Source organism: Abramis brama (assembly GCF_963993115.1).
Source record: "Abramis brama genome assembly, chromosome: 22".
NCBI classification, from domain to species: Eukaryota; Metazoa; Chordata; class Actinopteri; order Cypriniformes; family Leuciscidae; genus Abramis; species Abramis brama.
Genome location: NC_139984.1, coordinates 20744077 through 20757437, shown reverse-complemented (window position 1 = coordinate 20757437; position 13361 = coordinate 20744077). Strand labels below are relative to the sequence as shown.

Sequence of the window (13361 nt, the reverse complement as noted above, 5' to 3'; positions counted from 1 at the left end):
TAAGAATCACAAATACAGAAAAAATATATATTTTATTGTTTTAAGTAAAAAAAATTTGTCTAAAATAAAAAGTTATTTTGTTTTATTACTGTATTTTATTGCAATTTTTTTTAGAATTAACTGTACTAAATTAAGCCAATAAATTGATAGCAATAATTATATTAAGGATAACACTTTACAGTATGGTTCAGTAAGGTAGCAAAAATTTTGCTAAATACATTGAAACAACGATGAGCAATAATTTTACAGCATTTATTAATATAAATAAATTATACTGTTTTAAATATATGCTAATTTTTTACATCAACTACCGTATTCAGCTAGGATGCATTCAATTGATCAGTAAAGACATTTATAATGTTACAAAAGATTTACTTTTCATATAAATGCTGTTTTTTTTATTTATTCATAAACAAATCCTGAAAAAAATGTATCATGGGTTTCCACAAAAATATCAAGCAGCACGGCTGTTTTCAACATTGATAATAAAAAAATTTTCTTGAGCAGCAAATCAGCATATTAGTATTATTTCTGAAGAATCATTGTAATGGCATCAAGTAATGGCTTGTTTTTGCATTGTTTTTTTTCATGATGCCTTATGCATAAACTAATGTTAAAGAATCAAGGCTTATTGTTAAGTGTTACCGTATTATTTTAAAAGATATATAGACAGCTTTATAGACTTTATATGTTATTCACAGATACTAACTAAATTAAGATCGCACAGTATTTTTCTCCTATTTTGCAATTTTAAAACTCATGCAAAATTGAATTTATCTTGTAACGACTTCTGAGAATAAATATATATATGTATATAGGGATGGGCAGTATTTCAGATACATGTATTACAAATACTATTTTGTATTTTAAAGCCTTTGAAAAGAATCAAATGTAATTTGTATTTAAACACATTTAAGCTTAGTATTTTTGTATTTTGAAAATGCCAGTCAACCTCTTCATTAGGCTGCTGATTTCCTGTAAGATTTGGTGAGGATGTCATGGTTGATTCTACTTGTTGGTTGTAAGGTTTAAACAGAACATCATTCAGATTTTGTGGACTTAATGAACAAGACCTCAAGTGTACATTATGTGTGCCATTTGGGACAGGGCTAAAGCAGTATTACGTCACAAAAGTGTGGACTCGGAGGAAGTTCATAAGGGGTTAGGCTTTCATTTTGGACAGCCCTGTCCAAAATGAAAGCCTAACCCCTTATGAACTTCCTCCGAGTAGTGAACTTCCTCCGAGTAGTGTTCCTCCTAAGTAGTGTTCACCACAATTAATAAATAGACTGCAGTGTAACCTGGTCAATCGGTATAGAAATGGCACACAGATGCCTTAAACCCTGTCTTTTTGAAAATTTGGTGGTAGAGGTAGGTGAAATTAAGACAAAGGTTTTTAAGTTGTTACATGAAAATTCAGAATAGGTCCAGAAAGATTTCAGCCTAATAGTGATGCTAAACTAAATGGCCAATTTCACATGTATTTTGTGTATTAAATACTAAATACTGTATTTGTATTTAAATAAATAAAAATTCCACACAGTATTTGGTATTTTATTTTGATCCATTTCAACTGATGTGTTTTGTATTTAAAAAAAAAATACATTTCATGTATTTATGCCCATCTCTATACCAAAGAAACAATACTGAACAGAAAATATGATGCTGAAGAATGTTGCATGTGCTGTTACTGCATGCGCAGTATCTTTGATCTATAACTTGCGTGTAATTGTGTCGTAATGTTACTTTTGTGCCTTTGCCAATTGTTGAAATCTGCCCATACAAGATGTCATACATGTCATACATTTGACAGGCTTTGTTGCTGTCAGACTTAAAGAGGAAGTCGAGGCACAACAAGATAAGCGAACAGATTCAGGGTTTCAGTTGAGCTGTTAACCATACAGAGGCGATACAATATTTTAGAGGTCTAATATACACATATAAAATATGCAAATGTTTTATAATCATTTGCTGTCTGTTTTTCTCCACTTAGTGAAAATGTTGGTGATCTTCTCAACTACACGGCCATCTTAGAACACAACACCGCCAGCAAGAGCACATGTGCTACCTTTAGAAACATGGTGGGTGATGGTGAAAAATAGATGGATTTGCCCTGTTCTGTCACAAACAGCTCATTGAGAGTGTTGTTTTTTTGCTTTATCTAGTTGTCATATCGATATTGTCATGTAAAGGTAATGTTTTTGAGAAAAATCACTCTAATAAGACATGTTTTCTCCTCTTCAGTCCATAAAGAAGATCAAACGAGCTGACAGGAAAGGCTCTGAATCAGTGACGGAGGAAAAGTTTGCTTTGTTGTTCAACACTGAAATAACCATCACAGGCTGTGAGAGCCCTTATTCCATTCAGGTGGTTGCCCCTCTTCTTTTACTGATTTATATAATATATCATTATATATTATACAGTCAAACCAAAAATTAATCAGACACCAGATAAAATGTTTGATATTTTTTACTAGTGGGTGCAGGACACTATAGTTCATTTATGTACAGACCCTTTCCAAAAAATTAGAATATCATGGAAAAGTTTATTTATTTCCATAATTCCATTCAAAACGTTAAACTTCCATAGATTATAGATTCAGGGCCCACAACTTAAATGATTTCAAGTATTTAGTTGTTTATTTGTACATAATTTGGGCTTCCAGCTCATAAAACCCACGAAAACAGGATTTCAAAAAATTTGAATATTACATGAAATCACACAGTAATTACACAGTGATACCATGGTCATTGAACCAGGTTTTGGTTCTTTTGGCAGTGTGGGCAGGTGCAAATCCTGCTGGAAAATGAAGTTAGCATCTCCATAAAGCTTGTCTACTGAAGGAAGCATGAAGTGCTCTGAAAATGTCCTGGTAGACGGCTGTGTTGAGTGGACAGCACAGTGGACCAACACCAGCCGATGACATGGCTCCCCAAACCAACACAGACTGTGGAAACTTCACACTGGACTTCAAGCATCTTGGATTGTGTGCCTCTCCATTCTTCCTCCAGACTCTGGGACCTTGGTTTCTAAATGAGATGCAAAATTTGCTCTCATCAGAAAAGAGGACTTTGGTCCACTGTGCTTTATTAAATCCAGAGTCAACGCAGCCGTCTACCAGGACATTTTCAGAGCACTTCATGCTTCCTTCATTTTCCAGCAGGATTTGCACCTGCCCACACTGCCAAAATAACCAAAACCTGGTTCAATGACCATGGTATCACTGTGTAATTACTGTGTGATTTCATGTAATATTCTAATTTTTTGAAATCCTGTTTTCGTGGGTTTTGGAAGCCCAAATTATGTACAAATAAACAACTAAATATTTGAAATCGTTTAAGTTGTGGGCCCTGAATCTATAATCTATGGAAGTTTAACGTTTTGAATGGAATTATGGAAATAAATAAACTTTTCCATGATATTCTAATTTTTTGGAAAGGGTCTGTAAGTGAGGATAGCAAAATAAAGTAAACTGTGACATTATACTCAAAGATTCTTCATACTGTGGACTACCAGTAAAATTTATACAAATTTGGGAACAAAGATTATTCAGACACTTTGACCTGACCATGTTTTGCTTAAGTGTTGTTTCTTTAATTGCTAATGCAACATTTTTACACCACAGACTGAACAAAATTAAGCATTGCTTGGTAATTGGTTGACCTAAATTGATATTATCTAATTGTGTACTTATATTTAACAGCTGACAGCAATTCAACCTTACTTATTCATTTGTGAGACAGTGTAACAGAAGGATGGCCAAAACCAGTGAAATATCAACTGATTTGATAACTCTTAGTTCTTGTCATATTTTATTACCATTTTCTAAACTATAGCGAATAAACTGATAATGTGAGAAATGTTGAAGGTGTCTAAATACATTTTGGGTTGACTGTATGTGTGTGTATGTACATATCACTATATATATATATATATATATATATATATATATATATATATATATATATATATATATATATATATATATATAATATTGTGTGTGTGTGTGTGTGTTTTGCCGTATAAACCCACCAATAATCATGATGTACTTATGTAATTAGTGTTAGTGACAATAAGAGTATAATTACCTGTAAAATATTTGGTAACACTTTTAAATAAGGTTTCATTTGTAACATTAGTTTATATATTAACTAACATGAACTAGCCATGAGCAATACATTTGTTACCGTATTTGTTAATGTTTGTTAATGTTATTTAATAAAAATACAGCTGTTCGTTGTTTGTTCTTGTTACTTCACAGTGCATTAACTAATGTTAACAAATACAACTTTTGATTTTATCAATGTATTAGTAAATGTTGAAATTAACATTAACAAAGATTAGTAAATGCTGTAGACGTGCAGTTAAATATAACTTCATGTTAATTGATGTAGTTAACAAGTTGTAACTTATGAAACCTTGTAAAGTGTTACCAAATATTTTTGTGCATAATTACTGAAATTGTGGTTCTTGTCCCCCATGCACAAGGCAATGGTAACCACAACATAGTCAAGGCAGGCAAGGCAAGTTTATTTATATAGCACATTTCATACACTATGGTAATTCAAAGTGCTTTACACAGAAAGGAATTAAAATAATCACAAAATAAAAGCAAGGAAAATTAAAACAATTATAAAAGGAATTAAAAGAGTAAAAAGATGATACATAGATAAACTTCTCATCTGGCAAAACACCGGTGTATTATATTTTTCACAACTCCCAGTTTTACTCTTGAGATTTTCCCGTGGTGATTACACTGTGTCTGTGGTGTTCTTTCTGCACGCCTAAGAAATCTTTCCCTTAAATCGGGACAGGAGGAGCTCTAGGGCTGACTCACGGGGTAACCTCGGGTTCACTGCCCAATCAGTCCGCACCCCAAAGATTTGTTCAGAAGCTCTAGGAATGGAATCGATCCAGTCCGCACCCCACATGAACCTCGAGTTCATACATAGAAATGCAGAATTGTGTTAGACCCTAGCTTGTATATTAGCACACTAGCTTGTGAAATCGTTAAAATCGTTGAAATAAGACAAAAATGGAAGCTGGCTCAAATCAGTGTTATTTTAGTATCATTCAGATATATAGTGTTTATTAACATTTTGAATTAGTTTTTATTTTTATATTTTCCGTTTTCATTTTAATTTTAGTTAAAGTTTTAGTAATTTTCTTGTTTTTATTTTTATATATTATCAAGTTTTTATTTTTCTAATTTTTTTAATTTATTTTTATTTCAGTTTTAGTTTTATTTATTTTAGTGCTCGTCTCACTAAGTTTTGAGTATGCACAAACCTATTGGATATAGCACTAAATGACTCTACGGAGCTTAGCTCGGAGTCAAAAGCGTGTCACCCCCAGGGCACATCCTATGTGACCTGCAAAAGTTATATAGTAGCACTACTCCCAAGCCCAGATTGTCAGGCGTTAGTGAAAAAACCCCAAGCTGCTTTGCTTCATAGCAAGGGAACTACACCTTCCTCCCTACCTTGCGGGCCAGGCCTCAGCCAGAAGCCCAAAAGCAGGGCTATAATGGGGGCCACTTAAGGCCCCACTTAAAGGGATACTCCACTTTAAAATGAATATTCTGTCATCATATACTCACCTCACTCATGTTGTTTCAATCCTTTATGAATTTCTTTCTTCTGCTGAACAGAAAGGAAGATATTTAGAAGAACATCAGTAACCAGACAGTTTCTGGTCTCATTGACTTCCATAGTATATTTTTTTCCTACTATGGAAGTCAATGAGACCAGAAACTGTCTGGTTACTGACATTCTTCTAAATATTTATTATATAAATATTAAGAAAGAAATTCATACAGGTTTGAAACAACATGAGGGTGAGTAAATGATGACAGAATTTTCTTTTTAAAGTGGAGTATCCCTTTAAAGACGCCACTGTCAGAGGGACTCTTCATTGCCCACATAACTTCATACACTCAGCATCAACCCCTAGATCTAGCAGGTGAGGGAGCAGGATGTCCTCAGACAAGCGACCACTCTCTAACACCTCGCTAAATGCATGAGCGTGTTAGTATCCATCATAAAGTTTTACTGCCCTCAGAGAGAGTGATTGATTTTTAATTTTTTTTAAACAAAATATACTGATATAAATCTGCACTCCAAAAAATGCTGGGTAAAAAACAACCCAATTTTGGTTATTTGGCAACCCAGCACTGTTAACTATATTGCTGGCTAAAGATGAACCCAAAATATAGTACATTGAAAATTAAAATCACACAGAATTACTAGAGTAACAACCAGATGGCACCAGCAACATGCTCTCTGCTAGATCGAAAGATACCATAGAATGGGCTTCCTGATCCAGCAGATCGCTCAAGCTGGCAAACGAGGACTGAGAAAGCGAAATTCTTTGACCTGTGATCCCCACTATTTAAGTCAGCAACAGCAGGACCCGAACCGCGATGTGCATATGGTTGTTCCTCATCTCTCGAGAAGGCAAAGCGTGAGAGGAGCTTCTTCACTGTGAACGCATGCCTCAAGTGCTAGAAGCACGTGCTCTGTTCCCAAGCAAACAACGCAAAGATCGTGGGTATGCGCAGGTGTCATGAAACGCACTTTTTAAAGCACGTGCTGCTTGGTTTATCCATAGTTTGTCTTTGATTATCACCTGCTACAAACAAAACGGCTCCTGAAGACAAAAAAGGCTGATGACGTGTAAAACAGGCACCCTTTTATACTCATGGGCACTCGTCCGCCAAAGAATCTTGCTGTGATGTTACACGTGCCTCAGACACCGGTCACGCTTAAGTTAATTACAATAACCCAATAGTTGGCAGAGTTTGCTTTATATGCATTGAATTCTGTGATGACGAAATCCTGGAGGGACTGATGTATATAAAATGTGTTGTAACAGAAATAACTGATTGTCTTATTCTTCTCCCAGACAATCTCTCTTCCTGTGGTTGTAATTGTACATGGTAGTCAGGAAATCAATGCTATGGCGACCATCATATGGGACTGCGCCTTCTCTGAGCCTGTGAGTAACACAGAACAACCACACAACAGCTCTTTTGTTTTCCTGTTGTCAACCCTCTTCAATGTTCAAATAGGCAACATGTGCCTTGTGTTGTGCTGAATTCAGAACAGGATACCGTTCGTCATTCCGGAACGTGTGCCCTGGAAGCAGATGTGTGAAGCTCTTAACAGTAAGTTCATGTCTGAGGTGCAGACGCAGCGGGCCTTGGACAGATACAACCTTCACTTTCTTGCACAGAAGATCTTTGACCAGCCAGACATTGCTGAAGATTTCGGAAATATACCGGTGTCCTGGGCTCAATTCAACAAGGTGCCACTAACTTGCATTTTGCACTTTGTTTACGTACATTGATTTACTATATATTATGAGCATGTGTTGTTTAACAGCAAGCTAGTTGATTATTTTTCTTAGTTATGCTTTAATTAGCTCACTGACAACATTTACATAGTGAAACAATGTTGGATAAGATTTTTCCATGCTGTCTCGAGACCTCTAAACAAAATAAAAAAGAGTCTAGAGACCCTAGCACCTAATAAAAAATTTTTTTATTGTAGATAACATTCACAGAAGGTTTGACTGGCGAATTGGTGTGAATAATTATTTCTGTGACTGTTTTAACACAGGAAGTTCTGCCTGGTCGAAACTTCACCTTCTGGCAGTGGTTTGAAGGGGTGATTGATCTTACGAAGAAATGCCTGAGAGACTATTGGAGTGAAGGGTACAGTTACACTTCCTCAGTTGGTTTTCCACTTTAATGAGAACTAGACGAGATAACTAAAGAGAACTACTATAGAAATCTACTTCTCATTGCCCCTGCAGATTGATCTTTGGCTTCATTGGAAAACATCATCTCCATGTCCTCCTCCAAAACAAGCCCAACGGCACCTTTCTTTTACGCTTTAGTGACTCAGAAATGGGTGGCATCACCATTGCCTACGTGGGTCCCAGTGATAGTAAGTCTCAATTATTTATACTGTACGATACACTACTGTTCAAAAGAAGTCCCTTATGCTCAAACGTTTAATTTATTTGATCAGAAATACAGTAAAATATCTTTACAATTTAAAGTTGGCATGAAATGAAAATTCGCCCCGTCTATTTCCTAAGTGCATGTTATATATCTTATTTTAAATGATTTACAAATGGATTTTTAATCAAAAAGTACTGCATCTTCTGTCAGACTTCTTTCTAGTTATATATGCAAGAATTCCCCAATCATTTAGTCTGCTTAAACCCACCCCTGCAAGCTTGTCTTCATCTTTCTCCGCCAAGTCTTTTGTCTTTACTGAAAAACACATAAATTTCCAACTAATTTCCAACATTGAATCGCCTAATGCAGTCCCATGCAAAGCATGCTGGGAACTACAGATCTACTGCTCTGTTAGTTAAGTCAACAAAAATGATTCCCAACAGAAAATGATTACGTTAGTAAAATATGTACTAATGTGAGTGGATTGAGATCAAATGTTCAAGAACTGTGTCATTTTAAAAGTAATAACTTGTATGTCATTGTTGTTTCTGCTCAGATGGAGGCAGGAAAATCCAGAATATCCAACCTTTCACCAAGAAGGATCTGGACTCAGCTGGCCTTGGTGACCGCATACGGGATATTAGTTGCATCAGTTATGTGTATCCAGACTTTGTAAAGACTGAAGTATTTAAGAAATTCTTTACAGGCAAGTAATAGGATCTTTTAAAGATAATATCTATATTTTAAGGTTTCACCAAAAAAGAGAAAATGCACAAAATGTATCTGTATATTTAAATATTTCTTTAAAAAGTATGCATAACAGAAACAGTCCAATATTTATGCTTCTGTTTTCTTGTGTCCTGAAACAGTGCTTTCCCCCCCTAATCCTGATGGATACCTGCCATTCAAACTAACAACAGTAGTCAACCCGTAAGTCATATTTCTGCTGTAAATGTATATCATGTTTCAAAGATTTTATAAAGTGAAGCATAATTTAATGAGCACAGAGCCATTTTCTTATGTTAACAACGATAACTTGGGGTATATATAGAGAACTTCTATATTAGGACAGGGAAATAACATAATTATGTTTTCTTTCATGATAAGAGGAGACCTTAGCTCCTCCACACCCAGCATACCACCTCAGACTGAACTCCCGCAGGATTTCTATGACCAATCTATGGTCCCAGGCTATGGACCAAACATGTGCGTATTGGAGCAATCAGATCTTCAATGAAACAATCAAACAGCCTCATGTACACATTGTTGCAGTATAGTTATTTTTAAAAGTCTTAATTGTGTGGTGTTTAAAATACCTCTTTTCTCTCCACAGGAATCAGAGTCATTTCTCACCGTAAGTATAATTATACTTTGGCTTCGGAAGTTCATTCACATCTGTCTGCTTGTGGATCATGTAGGAATGGAAATGTCGATCATATTTTTTGATCAGAAGGCTTTGTTATAAACTTACACATCAATGACAAGCTTTGGAGGCATCCTAGCCAAAACAGTCTCCAATTTGAAACACTGTTAATAGGCATATTAAGCTTAAAAGAGCTCACAATCTTTATCACATTGCTAAGCTAACAACAAAATACTTTAAGCACACACATACACACAGTTTAAAAAAAAATAGTTTTCAGTACTAAATAAAATGCACTGTTCAAAGTTTTTTTAAAGAAGTCTCTTAGGCTCACCATTGCTGGATTTATTTGATCAAAAATACAGTAAAAACTCTAATATTGAGAAATATTATTATAATTTAAAATAGCCATTTTTGTACTGTTTTTTTAATTGTAAAATGTAATTTATTCTTGTAATGGTAAAGCTGAATTTTCAGCATCATTACTCCAGTCTTCAGTGTCACATGATCCTTTAGAAATCATTCTAATATTCTGATTTGGAAACCTTTTTTTTGGTGAAACCAAAAATCTTTGATGAATGTAACCATTGTATTTGTTAAAAGAAAACTTTTAAAAGTCACATCAATTGAATGCCTCCTTGCTGAATTAAATGGTTGATTTCTTTAATAAACAACAATGTTGACTGTTGTCATTCTATTGCTCTTCCCAGGCATCCTAGTAATTGTACACCCACATATATGCCAGACCCCGTGTCTGTTTCAGGATCAATCTACCCGTCATCCATGTAAGTCACAGTCACATTAATGTTATATGCAAATCCCTTGTATTTAAGAAATGCATACAGGTTTGGAACGACATGAGTAAATGATGACAAAATTTTAGGTAAACTATAGCATTAATGTCTTGGCATCAATCACACAGCTGTTCTTTATTAACGTTCTCATCTTTCTTTATTCTATTACAGGCCACCAGCTCCCTCAGATGAACCCATGGGCATGGATTCGCTGGAGGGAATTTTGGATCAATTTGAGGTACATCATTAAGAGGTACACTCTGTTCTTGTTGGAGAAGGGCTATCAGATGGCTTGGGGCTCCATGAACTTCCAGACCAATTCACGTGTCCTAAAAGGACACATTACCCATTTGTTACAACTACAAGTGTATCTGTAGCGATGCATTTTTTTTCCTAAATTCACAGTCAGGAATCAATGGACGTAAAGTGTCTTTTTGGGGGGTGGGGGGGGCATGGATTGTTCTCGCATGGATTGTATAACAACTAGGCATCACACTCGCTTCCTCCCGCAAACAAAAAAACACACTAAACATGCAGTTTAAAGGACCAGTGTGTTTAACTCAATAATCATAGGGAATGTTTAATAGCAACTTGTATAATTTCTATGAGTAAGCAGGTGAAGTGTTGGCAAAAAAAGCTTTTGCGCATTAGCTTGTAGTACCTAAACTGCTTAGTCATTCCCTGTTTCGGTCTTATGAATACTCTTGAAAGCAGCATTGTAACTGACAAGTGAAACTATCAAGTGGTTGTATTTCCCATTGACAGACCAAATAGATTAAAATCAAACATTTTTGTATACCAGAAGTTTTTTTATGACGATGATGATGCAGAAAAAACATTTAGTATATTTCAGTGTGGTTATGTCACCAGAGTACAGGGTGGGCCATTTATATGGATACACCGTAATAACATGGGAATGGTTGGTGATATTAAAGTCCTGTTTGTGGCACATTAGTATATGTGAGGGGGCAAACTCCTCAAGATGGGTGGTGTGTACTAATATATACTAATGTGCCACAAACAGGACTTTAATATCACCAACCATTCCCATGTTATTACGGTGTATCCATATAAATGGCCCACCCTGTAGATTAACAATATTTTACTCACAATGTCCTGAATGAGACCGATTGTTCAGGGTAAGCTAAAACGAATAGCATCACATGTTCTCTTTTAGACATAGGCATAGGTTTTATTAAACTATATGCAATTATTACTTTTGTACCATTTTCCATATAAACAGTTTTTCATTCGGCTGTTTTATTTGCATGAGTTGTTTGTAATGGCATTTTCAATATTCAGTATTCATATGATTCTACAATCCGCTTTAGCCAGTAAAGCTAAAATCACAGTTTTATTAACTGGATACCACTTGTGAGTTTTACTTAACTCTGTCTTGTATCATTTGTTCCTTAATGCCGGGGACACACTTAACGACTAGCTGAAATATTCCAAAACTGAACTGAACACACTTACAGACTGTTTCCAATGACTGGAGTAGATTTTAAACACCGATTGTGAACACCGACTGAACGCAACTGTCTTTGACTCGGTGCGTTTGGGCATGATCAGTCGTAAGTATCAAATTACATTCATAATTGGCCTTACAGTCGTTAATTGTGTCCCCACCTTTAATCGCACCATATGATATATAACTAAATTTCGCAAACCTCTCATTACATCATTTATGAGTATGAATCATGTAAACTACATCTTGTATGGACAAAATAAGGAAAGTAAGTTTTCATATAAAAAGTAGACATAATACTGTCTCTACATACTCTACAGTGTTCTATGTGTTCACCTCTTCTGTATTTAGTCCTTAGTGCTATAAGTCAACTTTCTTAAAATTTGAATGTAATATACATTTTCCTTTCCATAAAATGTGATTTTTTTTTTTATTTTTTTTTTTTGCCATTCAACAATACTGTTCTCTATCTTGTAAAATATAAATCTTTCATCTTAGTGCTTTGATTAGGAAAATATCAAATGGGATGTTTTTCAAAGGTACCATCTGTAACTGTCTGTATGTATTTAGTCCTTTTTGGGAAATACCACACAATTTCGTCTCTGTTGTCTATTCAGATGGTCTTTCTGTAGCTCTAACGGATGATTGTGCTAGATATACTCCTGCCTGATTATTGATCCTGAAGATTTCATCAAAATCCTGTTACCTGCCAAAGAAGAGCATAAAGCACTTAATGCATTTGTCATTAAAAAAAATGTCAAAGTTGCAATTTTTTTCATTTAATACATGTGACTAAATATGTAAAGCAGGTATATATGATTTTTTTCAAAGAAATATTCAAATTTCCATGTTAAAAATCTGATAAATAAAGTCAAAATACCATTCAAGACTCTTGCCTGATAATTCAATAGTTCTGGATTTCTACAGAATAAATGATTGTCTCATGTTTCATAAGAGTAAAAAATTATCATTTTGCGTTGAACGAAGATTACTGCTAATTTAGAGAGAGTAAAAAATAAAAAATAAATCGTTCATGAAATAAGCACTGTGGCATTATTTCAGACTCCACCCTCATTAAATTACCAAAGAAGAGACAATTACTAACTTGAAATTATGATTTATACTCAGCTAGCTTCAACAGTCAAAAAAGGTCATCTTTACATTTTACACAAGACTGATGACAAAATGATAACTGATTTTACAGAGCCCTATGGTGAGCCCTCTGGTCTCCCTTCAGTCAGATCTTGAACAACAAGACACTAGTAGAAGAGTGGAAAGACTGCAGAGGTGAAAAGAGTGACAGAACACCTGGGTGGAGTAATTGCCTTTTCATTCTATCAGATCCAAATGCTACAAGAACATTAATGTGCATTTAAATCCAGACATCTCAGTCGCTCAGCAATCCTCTAATCGCAGGCCAATGAGGAAGAGGTGACTAAATTACCTTAACAAATCCCTCTCCATCTGTGAAAAACAGGAACGGTCACTGTATCCATGATGTTTTGAACCAATTTTGCTCATTAGTGAGGTTTGAAATTTCTTTTACAATGAATTACACAAATATTCTCTTGCCCGAGACAAAATATAATTGCTTTTGCCTAAGTTTAGCTATGTACACACAAAATAATGCCAAACCCACTAATCTAAACAGAAAATTTATGCATGCAGATTTATGGCAGAAAAAGTTCATTGAAAATGCCTGAAACAGTAGTTTTGAAAATGACATGGTTGGGGGGTTGGGGGGGGATCAAGTGCTTGTATCGGGTAAAA

General features: G+C 35.0%; 1 protein-coding gene across 4 annotated transcripts in view; it reads left to right on the top strand.

Annotated features, from left to right (window-relative positions):
• Positions 1 to 12473, top strand: part of stat6 (signal transducer and activator of transcription 6, interleukin-4 induced) — a 35690-nt gene extending 23217 nt beyond the window's left edge. For 2 of the 4 annotated variants that reach the window (XR_014604112.1, XR_014604113.1), the window contains exons 10-22: positions 1994 to 2081; positions 2245 to 2367; positions 6904 to 6996; positions 7102 to 7305; positions 7620 to 7714; positions 7816 to 7949; positions 8523 to 8672; positions 8836 to 8896; positions 9074 to 9172; positions 9300 to 9320; positions 10040 to 10114; positions 10295 to 10994; positions 11214 to 12473. Coding sequence is in view for 2 of the 4 variants with exons in the window: in XM_084098589.1 (XP_083954715.1) it covers positions 1994 to 2081; positions 2245 to 2367; positions 6904 to 6996; positions 7102 to 7305; positions 7620 to 7714; positions 7816 to 7949; positions 8523 to 8672; positions 8836 to 8896; positions 9074 to 9172; positions 9300 to 9320; positions 10040 to 10114; positions 10295 to 10373 (1222 nt within the window). In the remaining 2 variants the exon portion in view is untranslated. Of the gene's footprint in view, positions 1 to 1993; positions 2082 to 2244; positions 2368 to 6903; positions 6997 to 7101; positions 7306 to 7619; positions 7715 to 7815; positions 7950 to 8522; positions 8673 to 8835; positions 8897 to 9073; positions 9173 to 9299; positions 9321 to 10039; positions 10115 to 10294 lie in introns of all 4 variants that reach the window. The other 2 variants (XM_084098589.1, XM_084098588.1) reach the window with 1 other exon arrangement.
• Positions 12474 to 13361: the final 888 nt, after the last annotated feature.